The sequence below is a fragment of the Xenopus tropicalis genome, chromosome 1 (assembly GCF_000004195.4).
Source record: "Xenopus tropicalis strain Nigerian chromosome 1, UCB_Xtro_10.0, whole genome shotgun sequence".
Classification (NCBI taxonomy): Eukaryota; Metazoa; Chordata; class Amphibia; order Anura; family Pipidae; genus Xenopus; species Xenopus tropicalis.
The window spans coordinates 203,087,044-203,108,278 of record NC_030677.2 but is presented as its reverse complement, the minus strand read 5'-3'; the positions used below and the strand labels follow the sequence as shown (position 1 = coordinate 203,108,278).

The following is a 21,235-nucleotide window of genomic DNA, read 5'->3' as shown; positions in this document are numbered from 1 at the left end:
GAAGCATGCTGGCTTACAGAGGCAAGTGCTTTCCCCACCTCATGTCTCTAATAATGCAAAGGGACAACGTATAGCAAGAAGCATGCTGGCTTACAGAGGCAAGTGCTTTCCCCAGCGCATCGCCGGTCTGCGAGCTCCCGGTTGCCGCGCTCCCTCTGTTTGCTGCGGAAGAAACAAGAAGTTTAAGAGCTTGAAACAGGCGGCGTGTGTGTCCTAGAGGTTTCTATTCCTGGTCCACTTACTCATAAAGTAATTGCATTTTAATGCTAATTAAATTGCATTAATCTTTAATTAGCATTAATTTGTTTGCTAAGGTAGATGTCAAATATATTCATGTTCCATTTTATAGACAAAATATAAACCTGACTGCTTATTTATATATTTCCCCTACAGAGGGCTCGGCGCGAGGCACGGACGCCGGCGGATTCCTGATCAGGAGAAGAAGCCCCATTGCTGAGGCTGCTAATAATAACTCATCTGAACTTCACTATAAATGTTAATTTGGGTTCTGATCCTGCGCCGGCAGTTATTAATTCACACGCTCATTTGTTTTCACTCTGGAACAGGTTTTGCTTTTCATTCGGCCGCATAATCTTAAAGGGGAAATAAATCCTATTTATGAACAAGATTTACTTGCTCTTTAATGTTTCTATTAGAGGTCACTAATCCCTGGTGTAATAGGTTATTAAGCGCACAGATGCTTGTGTATCTTCTTACTGGCATAGGGCTATATTATTCCTTCTGCCAAGGAAACAGTAAAATATATTATTAAACCCTCAACATTAGTGGTCAAGAGCTGTAGAAAATACTTAGTCGATATAATGTCTCTATGCTGTTTATGAATAGGAGATTTGGAAAGCATTTCGGGGCCTAGGCTCATTGGTTCCTGATAAAACTGCCCCATGTCACTGTGTAAATGAGACGGGACAGTGTTGTTATTGTGCAACCAGTGGTATAACTACCATACAGCAGACCCCGTGACTGGAATGGTTTTACTACTTGGTTCCTTCCACCACTTTGATGTCCCAGGCTACCACAAAGAAGTGATTGGGCAGGCAGACAGAGAGTGCTGGAGGAGAGAGAGCGTGTGTGGGTTGAGGTATGAGCCTATTTTGTTTCAGAGGTTCTGTCAATTTATAGCACTGCCTATAACCTAGGTTAGCATTTTGTGTATGTGCTGAGCCCAGTTTTAATCCAAGCTACCCACAACTAAACACTTATATAACTTATATAAGTCCTAGTGCTACCCAACCCCCCTCAAACCCAAATCATGTCTTAGCGATACACAAGTCCTAGTGCTATCTAACCCCACTCAAACCCAAATCCTGCCTTAGCGACACTCAAGTCCTAGTGCTACCCAACCCCACCTCAACAACTTTATGAGGTCCTAATGCTTCTTAAATCATGCCTTAGCTACTCTAATAAGTCCTGAAATTCACAGTAAAGGTGGCCATACACGTAGCAGTTCATTTCTCCCACTGACGTTCAGGGCTGAATAGTCAGATGTGGAGGTAGAAACAATAGCAATTCTACCTCCACCTGCTGATTCAGCCCTGAACGCAGATTTTGTTTGATCAAAATCTTTTAACCCGGCCGATTGAAAACCAATATCCGCAGCCTTTGCGATATCAGTCGTCTGGACGATCCGCCATACACGCGCCGAATATCGTATGTCACATCATTGTGTGTATGGCCAGGTTAAATCTTCTCAAGTGGCCAATGCAGGAGTACATCATCACAAACCACCTGTATCATTTATATCTTTGTTGTGCACATACTTTGTATTTAAAATGTTTTATTATTGAGCTTAGTGATGGTGTAAGTTACAGTGGGTTGGTCAGTAATTTCACTTGTGTTATGTGAAATATGAGGATATTAAAAGCCAAATATTCGTTTACAATAGGGGTTCAATTATTCCCTATATCAGTTTATTTGTTGGCACTGTTATTCGGCCTGTTCGTGGCTGCACTATATAAACATATATATCATTACATACAAACACAGATATGACTTAATGAGAAGGGCAGTATTTTGAATTCTTCCTTATCCATCTCCAAACAGGTAAAATAAGGTGGCACAAGTCTGATGTGTTGGCATCACTGCCTTCGCCTCATCGGGAAGGACCAAATACTTACTCATGATGCTTTCTGTTCCATTGGCCGGTGGCGTGCAGGACGAGGTACTGTAATGATTTGTACCACTGCGATGAAATGTAGACATTGGAGGAAGGCTGGAATTGATGTCTGTGGAGGAGTGTGATGGATAGCTCTGCAGAGAAGGGGTAAATACCTAGTTCAGTAAATATAATGCCTTCAACATGTTCTCTTAAATTATAACGACATTTGCAAAGTTAACAGAGAGGTGACTTTTAGAATCAGTTTTTAAACAGCTAAGACACTTCTAAAGTCTATTTTGTCGTCTTTCTTTAAATACTTGTACTTAACTAATCCATTGGTCTCAATTACAGCTTTTAAATGTCTGGAACCTGTCAATTTAATGGGAAAGATCTTAGAAACACTAGGGCCACTCATATTCTATACACGTCGGTAAACAAACCCAATGGATTGAAGACTTCACCTGGTTGGCTGGATCACTAGTAGGGTTGGACTGGCCTACCAGGTGAAAGGGCCCAAATCCTGTTGGGCCCTTTCACCTGCCCACAGGCCAATCATCTACTGAAATATTTAAACAATTCAAACAATCCAGTTAAGCCATTTACTGTGGAATGCACTGCCATCTTTATGTGGGGGAGAAAGTAGCAGTGCAGTGTGATTGAAAGGGGGTGGTGGGCCCTTTGGTACCTGGTGGGCCCTGGGTACCCCAGTCTGAAACTGATCACTAGGATGGACAATCTCCCAGTTATCAGGAGAAAAAAAAATTAGAAGGTGAGGAAAAAAAATTCCACCGAAAGTACTTAAGGAGCCATTAAATAGAGTGAATAATGATATAGAGCACGTGTCAAACACAAGGCCCACGGGCCGAATACGGCCCTTCTGGCTGTTTTATGTGGCCCCAGGTGACTGTACCTGACCGTGCAGCACCAATGGCCTGACTGCACTTTGACGGTGCCGATTTTGGTCGGCGATTAGCCTGTGTTTTAGATTTCGGCCCCCTTATGTGATTGAGTTTGACACCCCTGAATACAGCAAGAGTGTTTAACATGGCCAATATCAGGAATATAATAGGACTATAGGGTTACTTTACACCCTTGTTGCTCGTATAAAAAAAGGTTGTTTTCCCAAAGGCCAACTATTACAATTTTTTAAATGTTTAAGAAATGTTATATTATACAGAGATCAACATACAATGAATATGGAATATTTTATCCCAGGGATAAAGCCAGGACTTGTCTCCCCTCTCATACAATTTAGTCGAGAGTCAGAAAGCCAGTTACATAAAATCGAAAAGTGAAGGTCAGCTGCAAACTGTCTCAGAAGATCACTTCATCAACCTAAACGTTACACCGAAGATGAATTTGCCATTTCCCTCAGCTAATGAGGAAGCTCTGGGTCTCCTCCATCGCAGAGGCATGCTTCCCCAAATGTCACGGTGATGAATACAATACCCAGACCCTAAGTCTCTGGCCGGGCCAGAAGGTGCTTTAGAGTTCATTCTTCATAGCAAAGCCACTCACCAGTCGTTCATGTGGATGCAGGTTACAGTAGCTGCTTGACTGTGGAATATGAGAAGAGTTGCCAAGCATCCCTCCATACCCAGCTTGGTTCATTCCACTGGATGAACTCCATGGGTCACTGCTATGGTGGCCATCTGGGGAAACAAGCAGAGAGTATGTCAGACAATAAACTTCTAATATTGTCTACCTGTAGCTAGGAAAGGAACCTGTGGCTAAAAGTTTGGACTTGGGCATCCTTCGTGCAAATGGAATGGATTTAGTGAGAGTTTAGTTTGCTGGAAGGGTTTCATAGTGAACGGAACACAATATAAATGCACCGCGTTGAGTCCAATCAAAAATCTGCGCATCCCCGAAACACGTTTCTCCCTGAAACAGCAGAATTTTACCTTGCATGAAGAAGGAACTGGGAAAAGTGCTGGCGGCTGGCTTTGAGGATGGATAACCTGGCGAGTCCCTATTGTAGTCGGCAGTGCTTGCTGATGGGGCATAAACCTGAGGAGGAAAAAGAAAGGCAGAACAGATTTCAGAGGCAGAACAATTACTCAATCTCACACCGTAGGCGCCAACGAGGAAGCCATATATACACGGTGGCATTAATCTTTCACAGTCAGTGGCACTTCATCTCATGTAGAACGTTGTGCCCAAAGTCCTAACGCAGACGAACACCTACAGAAGTCTATTTTTGCTTCCCCTAGTAGAGATGCCAAAAGCTGGCAGCCAGTCAATACCGTCCCATTCAAACTGACGCATCTGCAAATAATTAGCATGAATAATGAACTCAAACGAGCACAAATTTAACTTTTTATTTTTTAATTTTAGTCGGGGGTGCTTTCTGGTTTCCACAAACGCTAAGAAGCCATCGTTCCTATGAATTCAGGTCAATACATCGTACATCGAGGTAGGACCTTTTTTCTACTGGAAACGGGAGAAATATAAAAAAAGCCTAAAAAATATTTAAGCAAATATAAAATGAAGATTGTATATATAAAGTTGTTGCTCTGTTAATGACTACCGCTATAAACGGGAATGGTTTTGATGGACAGCTGATGGGACGAGTGCTGGCATAAGATAAGCCCAACCCAACTTTTTTGGCATAGATAAGAAACCCCCAGGGAGAACCTAGCCCTCTTATTCATTTTCCCACAATGACAATATCAAATGCCTTGGCGTAATACAGATATATATATAGGCTGGAGAATATGAAATGGAAGCACCACGGGCTGCCCCCGCGCTCACATGAAAGGAGACACGGAGATGGTGGAGACCACCAACATGCAGAGCGTGCATCAAGGAGGAAAGAAATAAAAAAAAAAACCCTTCATACATGCTCAGAACTCCCAAAGCAACACATTGGCTTTTTAGTTTCACAAACACAAAGAGTTCCGCGGCGGCCGCCATACAGAAATAGCCCATTTATTTTCTTGTTTATACTGTACATAAACACGGCACGGTAGAACAAAGAGCGCCGATTCGTGCGGCTTAGTTTAAGAGTTTGTTCTTAGAAGAAAAAAAAAAAGTATTCGAAAAAAAAAGCTCCATTCCCCCCCTTCCTTCTATTTTTTTTTTTTAAGCGCTTTTTTCCAGATGGCCAGAAAAACTGAGGCGCTGTCATCTCCGTGATGAAAATGGATACACTCCTGCCTCCATTTTGAAGCAGGCAGCAGATCACAGAATTGGCAGGCAGCCTATTCTGACATTCGCTTGTCACAGCAAAATGAAGGGGGGTAAAAAAAAAAAAAAAAAATCCCACCAATAAAGAGACATCTGCAGCATTAACCACTTCAGTGCGTCGTGCTAATGCACTTGGCAACCATTTCCACTGACGCCCCCCGCACCACCGAGTTAAAACCTCCACAGTCTCAAGAAAATATATTTCTAATACCCTATATCTATAGAATCGGTTATCCAAAAAATGTTTATTTCAGAATTGGGAGCACCGTGCTACTTTCATGGGAACATTAGAACAATAGGATTGTTTTGGCCTCAGCATGGATTTGTGCAGCCTAGTTACCGCTAAATACAGGGTACTCTGATTATATATATGGAATCACTCGCTAAATCAAACACTGATAGTTTTATCAGGACTAAATATGAAATATAGTTCTATAGTTCCAGTGGGGCCTAATGGCAATGCATGGTTACTGAGTATCCAGGCTTTGTTAAAGGAACAGTAACACCAAAAAATGAAAGTGTTTAAGTAATTAGAATATAATGTACTGTTGCCCTGCAGTGGTAAAAGCTGTGTGTTTGCGACAGGAACACTACTATATTTTGTATAAACAATGCTGCTGTGTAACCCCGGGGGCAGCCATTCAAGATGAAAAAGAAGGAGAAAAGGCACAGGTTCCATAGTAGATAACAGATTATTATATTCTACAGAGCTTATCTGTTATCTGCTTTATAACCTGTGTCTTTTTTCCTTCTTTTCTTGGAGCCTCAGGGCAGCCGTACATTATAATTACTTTTATACACTTTAATTTTTTGGTGGTACTGTTCCTTTAACACATATTAAGGCTCATTTACGGAATTTCAGATGCAGTTTGCAAATTTTTTTTTACCCAGAATTCCAGTGTCCACAAGAGGGCTTTACACCTGACACAACTACACATCATACATCACAATTCATACACTTATATATTAATGTGAATTTGACGCAGTTGCACTCACAGTTCTCAGAAATGGGATGGAGTCATTTTTAGCACTTGGCGTCCGTGGCGTAACGAAGGGTGCGGTGACAGCAACGGGCCCTACTGAGGCATAATGTGTGTATGTAACACGTCTGCTGTGCCCATTGATGCAGCCTGCACTGGGAATCCCGGCATTTCTGCCAGTTAAAAGGTGGCAGTCGCTCCAGTGTTTTTCCATGTTAGAAGGCACCCTTGCACATGATTGGAACAGGGTGCAGGATGGACACCCTGGTGGGTGCTGGGTGCAACTATAGGGAATTGCAATTACCGTCTAGGGACAACAATACCTTTTAATAAATGGCCAACAATACAAGCCCTATTTCTCTCTCTACCGCTGTATAAAAAATCTACCAATGTCAGACCTTGTCTGTGCCCAATTTCCCCCTCACTAAAAAGTATGGCACTTTCTTATAGGAGGAGACTCATCATTTACTCCTCCATCATCAAATTAACTTTTAGTATGATGTAGATATGATAATCAATTCTTAGACAATCTGCAATTGGTCTTTATTTTTTTATTTGCAGTTTTTGAATGATTTAGATTTTTGTTCAGCAGCTCTCCAGTTTGGAATTTCAGCACCTATCTAGTTGCTAGGGTCCGATTTAACCTAGCAACAAGGCAGTGGTTTGAAAGAGACACAGGAATATGAATAATGAAAGGCCTAAATATACATATAAGGAATAAAAAGTAACAATAACAATAAAACTGTAGCCTCACAGAGTAATAGTTCTTCGGCTACCGGGGTCAGTGACCCCCATTTGAAACCTCGAAGGAGTCAGAAGATGAAGGCAAATAACTAAACAAAATAAAACATAAAGACCAATTGAAAAGTTGCTAATAAGGTTCTGCCTTTTTCAACGGGATTCAGGCGAATCCCTGCCTCTGGCTGAACCGAAACCTTAAAATCATGTGACTGTTTGTCAAATAAACACGGAAGCTTCATGTGCAGTTCTCTTTAGCCCTTCCTTATCCTAATTAGCATTTGCAAATTAGGATTCGGTTCTGTATTCAGCCAAATCTTTTGCAAAGTATTCGGGAATGCTGATTCGGTGCATCCCTAGTTGCTAGGAATCGGCCATTCTATAACACCCCTTTAAGCTATATGGAACCCATGATGTCACCCCTTTAAGGTTTATGAAACCCATGATGTCACCCCTTTTATGGTTTATGGAACCCATGATGTCACCCCCCTTTAATGGTTTATGGAACCCATGATGTCACCTCTTTAATGGTTTATGGAACCCATGATGTCACCCCTTTTATGGTTTATGGAAGCCATGATGCCACCCCTTTTATGGAAGCCATGATGCCACCCCTTTTATGGTTTATGAAACCCATGATGTCACCCCTCTACGATTTATGAAACCCATGATATCACCCCTTTTATGGAAGCCATGATGTCACCCCTTTTATGGTTTATGGAACCCATGATGTCACCCCTCTACGATTTATGAAACCCATGATATCACCCCTTTTATGGAAGCCATGATGTCACCCCTTTTAAAGTTTATAGAAGCCATGATGCCACCCCTTTTATGGTTTATGAAACCCATGATGTCACCCCTCTACGATTTATGAAACCCATGATATCACCCCTTTTATGAAACCCATGATGTCACCCCTCTACGATTTATGAAACCCATGATATCACCCCTTTTATGGAACCCATGATGTCACCCCTTTTATGGTTTATGGAACCCATGATGTCACCCCTTTTATGGTTTATGGAAGCCATAATGCCACCCCTTTTATGGAAGCCATGATGCCACCCCTTTTATGGTTTATGAAACCCATGATGTCACCCCTCTACGATTTATGAAACCCATATCATCACCCCTTTTATGGAAGCCATGATGTCATCCCTTTTAAGGTTTATGGAACCCATGATGTCACCCCTTTTATGGTTTATGGAACCCATGATGTCACCCCTTTAATGGTTTATGGAAGCCATGATGTCTTAATAGCTGCTATCCTTTGATCAAAAGCCCATCGCTTGCTGGAATCTGCCTCTTTCATGGGTTGGAAATGGCTCAGAGGACAGGCGGCATTCTGGAGGGGTAACACTGACCAAGAAGATGAACACGGGAGGTGGAAATGCCAAGCGTGCCGTACACACTGCGACACCGCACAGTCATATTATTCCTTTCTGCATTTCAAAGTGCGCTGCTCTATTTTCCCCCAAACTGAAGTTTTGATGTGATGGGTAAACATTCCCAGCTGAACCTCCCCCCCCCCCAGCCATCCGGCAAGGCGATAGCCGTTTGAAGAGCAAAACAGAACCCAAAGGAGGACAAAAGATTCCAACAAAAGCCTTTGAAGTCTAAATCACATAAATCTCTTTTTTTCCATTTGACTTAGAGACTGTTATACAAATGCACTGCGAGGATTAACAAAGTCATTCTTGTCAATTTAATAATCGTAAAATCAAATCCCACAGTCTGTGTAGATCACAGTCAGGTGAAATATCACACAATGGCGGGCGAGGATTGGCGCGGGGAGAGACGCGTGGGTCGCTTCTGCCTCATTATCACTCATACGTGGGGCTGCATAGGCCACTGATACAGACTTGCAAAGCTAATACAGCTCTATTAGTACAATAACGTCTATTATTTCCTTACACAGTTTCCTATAGTAGCAGTGGGGGGATAATAGCCTCTGGGAAGGGACTGGGGCTGTGGGATAGTAGGTATAGTAGGGAGAGATGGTGCCTATAGTAGCAGTGGAGGGATAATAGCCCCTGGGAAGGGACTGGGGCTGTGGGATAGCAGGTATAGTAGGGAGAGATGGTGCCTATAGTAGCAGTGGGGGATAATAGCCTCTGGGGAGGGACTGGGGCTGTGGGATAGCAGGTATAGTAGGGAGAGATGGTGCCTATAGTAGCAGTGGGGGGATAATAGCCTCTGGGAAGGGACTGGGGCTGTGGGATAGCAGGTATAGTAGGGAGAGATGGTGCCTATAGTAGCAGTGGGGGGATAATAGCCTCTGGGAAGGGACTGGGGCTGTGGGATAGCAGGTATAGTAGGGAGAGATGGTGCCTATTGTAGCAGTGGGGGGATAATAGCCTCTGGGAAGGGACTGGGGCTGTGGGATAGCAGGTATAGTAGGGAGAGATGGTGCCTATAGTAGCAGTGGGGGGATAATAGCCTCTGGGAAGGGACTGGGGCTGTGGGATAGCAGGTATAGTAGGGAGAGATGGTGCCTATAGTAGTAGTGGGGGAAAATAGCCTCTGGGAAGGGACTGGGGCTGTGGGATTGAGCAGAAACCAGAATAACCAGAGACATTTAGATTTTTTCACTAGGTAAAATTCACTAACTATTCACCCATTGATGAAAAGGTTCACCCTAAACTTTACATTAAAATGAGCATTATACATTTAATACACAGTAAGAAACACACAGAGAAACAGCAAGGTGTCTATAAGGAATGCTTATAGCTGGGATATTACGAGTAGCAGGAATTCGAGTCCCTGACCCAATCTGACCTATTTCAAAGGGAATTCTGAGTACTAGGATATCATTTTTTTTTACATTTTTCGTAACGGCACTTTATATGCTCAATGGAAGAAACCACCAGCCCACAACACACGGGCATATTTTTGTGTGATTATCCCATTTCCAGGCTGATCTGCAACTAAAAAGGTATTTAAGTAGCACCCCACTGCTCATTAGGGCACCTATCACCCTTAAATGGCTTCCCCTGCCTGAGGTATGGGCTAATAGAGCCCCCACTCTGGCTGGGGCAAACAATATTCTTTTAGCCCATACCCTATGTGGGGGAAGCCATTTTAGGGTGATAGGTGCCCTTTAAGTACATTCAATGCTATAAACCCCGCCTTCTTCAGACGCTTTCATACAACGTGAGGCACGTACAGTAGTGTATACACTAAAGCAAATGAAACATACTGTGGGAATACACTCAAACAGCACAAGCAGTAAAATCTATCTCAAAGAGACAGTGACACCCAGGTGAACTTCAAGCAAGTATTCGCCTGCTATATATTCACAGCAGGGTTTTCCCACAAACTAAAGCCAGTTATAATTTTCCCAAAGTTTATGTAACAAGGTTCACTTTCCTAAACCCAGACCAGACTGATCCACCTGCAGTCTATATGTACAGGAAAGCTGCTATTGGATAGCGCCTCTATTAAAGTAAATGTATCCAGAAAAAGAACATATATTTAACTCACACCTTTTCTCCTCAGCTCTCTCACTTTCTGGCCCTACCTCCTAGACAGAGGGCTCACTTACCCCTCATTCCAGTGCTGGTGACTCATGCTAACACCTGCACTGACTTTTCCAGCCTCAGTGAACGCAGCGTGTCATCGAGTATTCTTGGGGAGATAAACTTTCCCTCCAAAGTCCTTCCAGTTACTTTGCCAGAATACACATCGAAGATTTTTAACAGCTTGAAAACGTGGCCAATTTAGTGCTGGATATCCCAAATTACTTCTCAGGATCGTTACAACTACGCTACTTTCCTGCAGATCTCACACTCCCCTTCCCTAACAAATTAGGAAAAAATGGGGCAAGGGCTGCCTTGACTTTTCCAGTCTGCAAGTTTTAGAATATCGCTGAAACCGACCTTCACAAAAAGTCAACGTCCCCTTTAAGGTAAAATTAATTGTTTTAATATATATTTGCCCCAAAAAATATCAACATAAACTTTTTGAGATTAAACATTTTCCCCTTGGGAAATGCAACTATTTGGCAGATTCTGGAAAGTTGTTTCGTGCCCGCATCTGTATAAAGAGCATACAATAGTAGCCCATACCTACATTATTCTACCCAAAAATTGACACCCTATTGAAAATGATGGGCCAGTCAGCCCCTAGCATACAGGAAACTGTAACCATGGCAACAGCTGCAACAGTTCCATATGATGACTGTTTTCCCCATGCAGTTTGGCAGCTTTGCTATCTTTGTCACCGAGGTACAGTCGATTCGCTGTGTTAGGAAAACAAGTCGCTGCCAAGTAAGCCGAGCGCGTTGGCCTTGCGTAAATTCACTTTCTAATGATTATATTACACCTGGCTGAGCATCTCAGAAAACATACAGACCTGGCCCGTGTGAAGCTGGCGGTTAAAGGGATACTGCCGCCTTCTAATTACCACTTTTAATTATGGTCTCAGCACAGGCTGTACAGGCTCCCTTCCCTTGGGATTATATAATGTGCATTTATTGCCATTGCCTCTACTAAAGTTGCCCGCGCGTGCCCAGGTGCAATATATACATAGGCCACAGGTGTAATATTATTACTATTATTAATATATGTATTTCAGTTCCATTTTAGTCTTCTGCATGATTTGGTCAGATACTTCTCAACTTCATCTACAAGATGGCAGAACCCCACTATTAATGCCATGAAACTATAGCCACTATTGTGGTTTACTCTCTGGTAGGGGTATATTTCCTTGCAGAGTACTTCAGACCATGTACAGAACAATAAGGTGGGGCAGTTTGCCCTTATGGCTTTTCATGTGGGGGAGGCTCGCTGACCATGGCAATGGTCGGTTGAAGCTCCTTTAGATATCCAATAATAGGGTTGATTCACTAAAGTGCGATAAGCATTATTGCATGCTTTTTTGTGTTAAAATTGATGCGGAAAAAACGCACGATTTGCAAAAGTATTATCGCATGTGTTAAGTCGCATTTCGCGTGCAACCGAATGCGTTAATTTTACCGCATTGCGTTAATTCTCGCACAGAAATAATACTAATGCATGATTCACAAACACTAAGACGCACTAAATATTGCATTTGTCTGTGCGAAAATTAACACCGGTAATTATAGAAAAGTACAGTTCCTCAGCTTTTGGCAACACAATATGGACTTTGCAGTGAGATTTATTCAGTCTGTGTTGGCCCCAGAGTGATGCAGCCGCCAGTTTGCAGGGAAATGGGCATTTTCAGAAAAAGTACTTTTACTAGCATAATGGTGTGTATGGCCAATATGGAGCGCGCATGTCAAGTAGCGCGCTGCGTTAATTAGCACGCACTGCGTCGAATACCGCACGCAAATAGTCTTCGTGACTTAAATAACGCAAACAGCATCGGGTCTAAATTAACGCAAATAACCTTTTAGTGAATCGTGTGTTAAGACGCAAAAAATAAGACACAATAAAATTTTTAGCGCATGCTATAAATAGCGCATGTTTTATCGCACCTTAGTGAATCAACCCTAATATATATTAATAACGATGATGCCAATGATGTTGTATGAGCCATTCAAATGCATTTATTTTTGGGACAACACTCCGAATCTCACCCTAGTTTGTAGAAGTACCTTGGAGACTAAACAAACGTTCTACCTAAATCTCACCATAAATGGCCTTAGGTTGGATTCTACATACTAACCAGCCCCTCAGTACGGGCACCACTGCTCTATTGACTGACTGTTCATACTGTTCAGGTACAAAGAGGAATACAGGTTTGGTTTGAAGGTAACTAGCAAGAAGAATAGGTTACGGGCCTGTTGAAGTCAAGCCACCATGAAGGGCTACAAGAGAAAGGCCACGCACAGATACACACTGCTGAATGTTTAGACATGTAGAACTTATTAAAGAAAAGATCAAATGACAAAAACACTAAGATCAAAGTAAAAGCTACTTTGTGCTACAACACATAGTCTACGTTTTTGTTTGGAAGCGCTAGGAAATGTGAGAAAATTGACATACCCCAGAATGGAGTACCTGCCGCATGGCTTCCAAAGAGACAGCACTTATACTGTACCTTAGGCCTAGGTTTTAGAGAGGTTCTAATAGCATCATCATCATCAAATTCTAACTAGATCTTTGAGACACCATTAAGGCAATTTTGAGCAGGCTCATTTATATGAGATAATATTAATATGAGATTAATATAAATGAACAAATCTGGTCATTGTGGCCTAAATAAGGTGCATATGGGTAGCATGTAAAAATTGGCCAGATGTCAATCAGGATTTACTTTCTAGTAGGGGTATATTTTCTACCAATTTTGAGACAAACCAAGACTGAGCTTGGGTTTTCATGCTGAGTACTTCAGACCATATACAGAACAATAAGGTGGGGCAGTTTGCCCTTACGGCTTTTCATGTGGGGGAGGCTCACTGACCATGGCAATGGTCGGTTGAAGCTCCTTTACATATCCAATAATAATTATTAATACAACCACACTCATTTTAGGGACAGCACTCCGAATCTCACCCTAGTTTGTAGAAGTACCTAGGAGACCAAATAGACATTCTACCTAAATCTCACCATAAATGGCCTTAGGTTGGGCTCCGCATACTAACCAGCCCCCTCAGTACGGGCACCACTGCTCTATTGATTGACTGTTCATACTGTTCGGGTATAAAGAGGAACACAGGACTGCATAAGCCAATGGCCCAAGGGCCAACCAATCAGAGGATGTGCGGTTCTGTAGATGCTCCCAGCAGGAAACAAACAACAGGTACCATATACCAAGAAGTTGCCTAGAACTGGCAATGAAGCAGATCATCTTTCAAACTTTTGGCATTGGAGTGACTAAATCTATTTTCTTGGGGGCCAAGTGCCTTCGAGAGACCCAAGACATGGTGGGGCTCATTTACTATCACTGAAGATCATTTTTATCCGCCATGATATGGACACTGCCGATTTACGGTCAGCTTTTCCTGCTCTAAAATCATCTCTGAAACCCGGTGACATTTATCAGTTTGTTTGTTCTACATTTTTAATAATTTGGGGAATATTCTGTATTCCTACGGAACGTCCGATGGAACTTGGAAAACAATCTCTGCATGAAGTCACGATCCCTATTTATACACTGTTTTTTTTTTGTAAATATATAGCTTTTCCTTCAAAATTTTTTTTTTTTGTAAAGGGGAAATCAATTTGTACTTTTTTCCCTTTGATACGTGTTAAGGTCAAAGTCTGTTTCCTGGACTGACCCACGGCAGGATCTCAGCGCGAGACTTTAGTGTTCCATTGCAGGTCCCTTAATTCGTGCCACATGTCCCTGGCAAAAGGCGGTTGGGGGGGGGGGGGTGGGATGTGAATGATGAAAAAAGCAGCTCCTCACGTGAAGTGCATTACCAGAGCAGCGTGGAAAGGGCCGGAAGGAAAACCCACCCACCTCAGCCTGCGTTTATTCTATCAACCTGCAATTGCAACAATCAGAAACAGATGTCGGCCTTTCCAGATCTTTCTCACAGGACAAACATGCAAAGGGCCTAGGGCCTGGCGTTGCCATCAGATGATAATGGATACCATATGACACACAGAACAGAGCTGAAAATGCAAAAGCAATTCCCTCAATCCCTGACCCTGGCGCCCCCCCCTTCTTTCCTTTGGAGAGGGATGAAATTGCAGGTCCCGCTGAGACTCTAAGTGCGTGGTGCACCATGAAAAACAAGTGTACATAGCTACAAGAACCACCTGTAGGAACCAGGGAGCAAGGGAAAGAGAGCTCCTTGCCACATGCTGTCCCCCGAGGGGGTGGGAAACAACAGGTGAAAGGTCAACAAGGGCTAATAAAAATGCCTGTCAGGCGCTGAATACCACAGATACAGGTGCACAACCCAGCAGCCATCTTTGTTTCTCGCGAGCCACTTTATCTGCCCCTTAATCCTCCGCAATGACATAACGGACTGTCTTTATTACAGAAATCAGACATAACATCTCTATCTGGGAATGAATTACGACTATATTAGAGGAAATAGCGGGAGAATTCATAAAAGCCTGCGCTTTGGGAGCAGTCAGGGCAAGAAGGGGCCAGATAGATCGTGTATCTTCTGTCAAATGTTATTGTTCTATTTAAGGCACGGTGCGGTTATTGGCACTTAAAGGTTTCACGTTAGACAGTGATTGCTGCAGATAAGGAACCCTCCCTGGGGCAAGTGATGAAGCAAATATCATCGGAAACACTTATTCATAATCCTGTCCGGACGTTACGTAACACACAGCGCTGAGATTGCAGTGGATGGCTAATAGGTCAAACTGGTTCATTTTTTCTCCCTCATTTATTAATTATTCACCCCTCGACCTAACTAGGTTTTTTTTGCTCATGCAGCCGACTGATTCATGTGCATCAGGGCCTTACGTGTGTGTTTATGGGGTGTGCTTCAAATCTCAAAACCCCCAAAAAACTATTTATCCCAACAGCTCTTTCCTCTCCATCATAGATTCGGTCAAATCCTGCCGAAAAAGGCCGAATCCTAAATTCGGTGCATCCCTAGTCGCATATGATGAAGGTAAGTCCGAGTAGGGAAGCAGGAGAGCCTGCAGTGGATATCTCATAGGCTGTTAAGTGGCTTAGCCCTCGGAATCCAGCAAGTTGTTAATTAGTCGAACCTCGCTGTTATTAACGAGATGAAGGGACTCCTCATGGCACCTTTGAAAGCAACTGTCTCATTCAGATCTCTGCTCGGGTTTCCTGCTCACACTGACCCCTTGTGCCATGTCATGAAGTGCCCAAATCAGAGGGCAAATAGTGCCTTAGGAAAGTACAAACAGCGCATATTCATTATCTCCCCTTCCATTTACATGATGTATAAATAGAGGCACTGAATCATTGCTAAGTAGAAAGGAACTGCTTTCTGCATGAATGCTCGGACTTCTTCTCCGAGAACACGCAGAATCCAAAAAAGGTCCATCTTATCCCAAATGTTCCCCCCTCCCCAATTTGCCCATATGCACACACACACACACACACGCGTGCTAGCGGAAACCCTGCCATCCAGCGAGAAGGAAATATCTTCCAGATGGAACTCCGTAGAAAAACTACCCGTAGATCTGACAGGGTCAGCTCTTTTTGAGAACAGACAGATTACTCCGAGCTTTGTGATGTCATCCGCAGTCTACAAAAATAATCGCACAAGTTTATTTTTATATTCTGGTTTGTGTCTGCGAGTGCTAACAAAATCAAACCCTGCCTGATCAATACCATGTTTGTTTGGTGTAACGTTAAACAGCCAAAAGGAGAGAGACGTAACTGAGGGACGGAGGAGACATCTGCATCGCGAATTTCATGCGAGAAATACAGGTCAAACAGAAATCCTGCCCCGCAAAGATAAATAGCCAATAATCACTCACAGCAGATTTAGCCAAAGTCTGTTTATTTTGCTACAAATGAGAGCAGCTCGAGGGAATTTTCAAGGGAAAATTGTCCATCAGACATGTGTTGGGTTTAACGTATAAGCTTATTTTTAGAGATTTATGTTATTCACACAAATTTATGTTTTATTAAAATACATTCTAAATTAATCAATACTATTATTGAATACATTAGAATTGGCAATTTTTTTCACTTACAATGTTAAATTTTGAAAAATAGATTCTGAAATTCTACAATTATGTGTTCATTTACTGATATTTTAATAACATAAATTATATATACTTTTTTTTGGGGTGCACCAAATCCAGGATTCAGTTAGGGATTCGGCCAAGATTCTGGCTTTTTTAAATATTGAAGCAGTAGAATTCTTAATGAATCAGATAAAAGTGAGTGTAGGACTGGCCAGACCAGGGGTAAGTGAGTGAGTGTAGGACTGGCCAGACCAGGGGTAAGTGAGTGAGTGTAGGGCTGGCCAGACCGCGGGTGAGTGAGGGTAGGGCTGGCCAGACCGGGGGTGAGTGAGTGTAGGACTGGCCAGACCGGGGGTGAGTGAGTGTAGGACAGGCCAGACCAGGGGGTGAGTGTAGGACAGGCCAGACCGGGGGTGAGTTAGTGTAGGACTGGCCAGACCGGGGGTGAGTGAGTGTAGGACAGGCCAGACCGGGGGTGAGTGAGTGTAGGACTGGCCAGACCGGGGGTGAGTGAGTGTAGGACTGGCCAGACCGGGGGTTAGTGTAGGACTGGCCAGACCGGGGGGCGAGTTATCTTTACAATACTGTAAAGCTGGCCATACACGGTAAGATCTTCTCCCGATACCCCCCCCCCCCTACGGGTGGGCGATATCAGGCTAATTCAGTCGTATGAATCTGGGGCCAAACAATCGAATTAGAACACCGGGTATAGGCGCCATCAGTTCAGGGACCGCATCAATGAGCCAATGGGGACCCTAAGCCGACAGAAAAATCAAACCAAGACCAAGAGTCAACAAATACGTCCAGATCACTAACACCCTGCTAACTACCATAACTATAATAAGGGAGAGGATTGGCCCAGGGACCAATAATACACACCATATACTACCACAAGGTGGGTAAAAAAACTAATGGCACCCCCCCCCCCAGCAGGGTAAAAGCAGCACGGTGTGGGCTAGTTGACAAGTCAATGAAGATTTTGATGAAGCATTTACACCAGGGCTGGACAGCCTGTTGCTTAACTACAACTCCCAGCATCCCACTGAGATGAGAAGCCTGTATAATTACACACACAATACATCAGTGAATTATGCTTTGTTGTTTTGCCCGCAGCGCCCCGGTAGCGCACAAATCCCTGCATGGGGGTAAGTGCGCCGGATATTCATTTAAAAAGGAATAAGTAGAATTGTTTGCTTGTAACCCGGCTCTTGTGTCAACACCCATTAATACACCGAGCAACTAAATTTACTCTTTAACTCACAGGGGACACTGCTGGTTCAAGGCAAATACATTTTCTTTAATTAAGTTAAATTGTCGTCTTCCTCCCATCATCATCCCCAATTATTACATCCTAATCAGCCCTTTGGGGAAAAAGGGTTAAATACCACAGAACTCGGTTCCATGTAGCGCAGTCTCCGCGCCTGTCATTCCTCGTGGTGGGGGGGCAGCACCATATACCCTGCTGACGACAACATTATTTAAATAGAATATTTCCATTCATTACCAGCAGCGGCGCCCACCGTGCATATCTCCTATCACTAAAATAACATTTTATTTTTAATGCACTTGGTTCACTTTCCATTCATGCCGTTTCAGCGTGGAACAGTATTCAGCAGGAACAGCCCCCTAAGTTTGCTCATAGTCTGTACAGAGAGATACCATAAAGCTATGGCAGCATAGGGATTCCCCTGTACTGAGCACAATTCAGCAGGAACAGTCCCCTAAGTTTGCTCATAGCCTGTACAGAGAGATACCATAAAACTATGGCACATAGGGATTCCCCTGTACTAAGCACAATTCAGCAGGAACAGCCCCCTAAGTTTGCTCATAGCCTGTACAGAGAGATACAATCAAACTAGGTATAACAGTGTTGGATACTAATTCCCCCCCCCCCCCACCCGATAATATAGAAAGTAAGTGCTTTCTCCAGAGGGACAATATCCACAGAGATGACTCAAAATAAATGCCTTTCCCCGAGGATGTTGTAGTTTATTTTCAACCGCTGACATTGCTCATTTCGTTTAACCCCTTGGCTGCCAGAAGAAAATGCAGTGTTCATTTTTTCCTTTTGTAACAGAAGCAAAGACTGACGGTTATGGCCAATGGGTGCAGAATGGGATTCAGTTATTGAAAACAGAAAAAGACCAATAACCAAAAGTTCATTGTCGGGGGCAGAGAAAAAATGCTCTGTTCATTAGATAACAGATTCATATAAATATGGTCATTTAACAAACACTGAGTCCTTTTTTCATCCAAAGTGACAAGTGGGGTATGTATCATGCATTAAAGGGAACTGACGCTACTGTTGCCATTTACAATACAAATCAAGCCCAAGTGCAAGAAATACCAGCAGAGACCCTGGGGTGGAGGGGTAAGAGTTGTCACCTCTGTTCAGCTGGCTGCTGGCGTTGACATCACGGGGGCAGGGAAGAGGCAGGGTTGTGATGTCACGGGGCAGGGAAGAGGCAGGGTTGTGATGTCACGGGGCAGGGAAGAGGCAGGGTTGTGATGTCACAGGGCAGGGAAGAGTCAGGAGAGTGACATCACTGGGCGGGGCTATGATGTGGCGATCAGTTGAGATTTTGAAAACCAGGCCGTCCAAGTCAAGGCCATATAGGTCTTTTTTTATAAAAAAAAAAAAAAAAAAAGCTGTTTAAATACATCACTTGGCATTCGTAGTTTTAAAGAAACTTAGTATTTGTGGTTTCAAAAACCTCAAAAACCACGAAAATGAGAGTGTTGATAAATGGGCTGATAATGAGTAGGGCATTGATTATTCCCGTTACTTACAGGCACAGCCCTGGGTGTAATGACTGGAAATCCACACACTTATAATGAGGCCTCTGGCTAATGAGGCACAATAGACTTCTAATGAGAAGGCTGCTCTATAATGTGGGATAAGTCTGTGAGTAACAAGGCAAGACCTTTAAGGGATTATGTTATATAAGGCATTGCCCTGGGGCAGTAACCCAGAGAAACCAACTAGCAGGTAGAAAACCCCAGTTCCTGAGCATTCTGGATAACAGGTCCCATACATGTATCTATCATAATAATAATGGGTTAGGTACACATCCAGGTTGTTTTGGGACTCAGCTAAATGGCTGCTAATGGATCTGGATGACTAGGCCATTCACAAAAGGCAGGCAGCAACTTTACCAACCTATCAAACTGGGAAACTTAGGTTTCTCATGGGCAGATGTTGTGCAACTTCAGCACAAAAACATCCGGAAAATGCCTAGTATTGTTAGTCGGGGTCCATAGTCAGAAGAGCCCAACATTGTGGAATAGTCAAGTGCAAATACATAAATAAATAACAGGTGTAAAACTCTGTGGTGTTAATGTATCAACACTGGGCAAATTTGCCCATGGGCAGTAACCCATAGCAACCAATCAGTGATTGGCTTTATTGAAGGTATTGGAGATTGGAGGTAGAACAATGAAAGCAGCAATTTGTAAGCCGAGTCACTGACAGACCAACCTGACCAATGAGTAGCCAATTGTAAGGTGTACAGGGCCAATATGATCAACTTTCTGACTGATATCTGATTCAGGCCCATTTTGATACTGATTTGGCAGGTGAAACACCCCATTGTTTGAGGATTCCATTAGGCCATGGGTGCTGATCATGGCTGGCTGGGCACAACTGAGACCTTTTCCGCACACCCTGGCTCTCCAAAAATAATGAGCGCCCGGTGCACACTGCTGGAGGGATCGGCACCCTCCCAAAACCAACTTAGCAAAAAAAGCAGATGGCACACAGGGCTGTAAACTAGGGAAAAACCCTTTCAAAGTTTTATTGCGGAGGTGCAATGTTTCGGGGCAGAATAACCCCTTTATCATGGCTGGCTGGGCACATTAAAGGGGTTGTTCACCTTTGAGTTAACTTTTAGAACGATGTAGAGAGTAATATTCTGAGATAATTTGCAATTGGTCTTCATTTTTTTATTAGTTGTAGTTTTTTAGTTATTTCATCTTTAGTTCAGGAGCTCTCCAGTCTGTGATTTGGTTGCTAGGGTCCAAGTTACCTTAGCGACCAGGGAGTGGTTTGGATGAGAGACCGTTGTATGAATAGGAGAGGCTTCCGGGGTCAGTGACCCCTATTTAAAAACTGCAAAGAGCTGGAAGAAGAAGGCAAATAATTCAAAAACTATAACAAATAAATAATGAAGACCAGTTGAAAAGTTGTTGGAATAGGCCATTCTATAACATACTAAAAGTTAGCTTAAAAGGTATGGGAACCTGCCCCAAGTCTCTGCGTATCTCCAGCTTCCCAGTACTTAGGAGATAAGCAAAACAATGTATTTATTCCTTTGATTCTTCCAAATCTTTCTTTGGTATAAACGACCATGATCTACAGAGTCCCCTCCCCCCTTCTCTTGACTCCTCCCACCCTTCCCTTGACTCCTCCCAAATCAATTAATTTGTTTCATTCAGGTGCAACTGCCACTGACCTGCTTTAATTAAATAAAAAGTAAAAATAACCGAGATAATAAAAACAAATAGGGGGCAAGCTGAGAAAGCGCGAGTGCTCCGTGCTGCCCGTAATTACTGCCCAAGGTCACAGCGTCTGTTGGTTGGTAACACTGTTCCCTCTCCATCTAAAGAGCCCGGCGCCAGAATAAATAGGTGGTTTCTACGAGCAAATAAAG

At 43.2% G+C, this 21,235-nt stretch overlaps 1 protein-coding gene across 13 annotated transcripts in view; it reads right to left on the bottom strand.

Moving 5' to 3' along the window:
- Positions 1–21,235, bottom strand: part of tcf4 (transcription factor 4) — a 263,386-nt gene that overhangs the window by 30,716 nt on the left and 211,435 nt on the right. For all 13 annotated transcript variants that reach the window (XM_031899661.1, XM_031899665.1, XM_031899677.1 and 10 more), the window contains 4 exon segments: positions 4,021–4,126; positions 3,635–3,768; positions 2,136–2,268; positions 95–162 (listed from right to left, as the gene is read on the bottom strand). In XM_031899661.1, coding sequence (XP_031755521.1) covers positions 95–162; positions 2,136–2,268; positions 3,635–3,768; positions 4,021–4,126 — 441 coding nt within the window.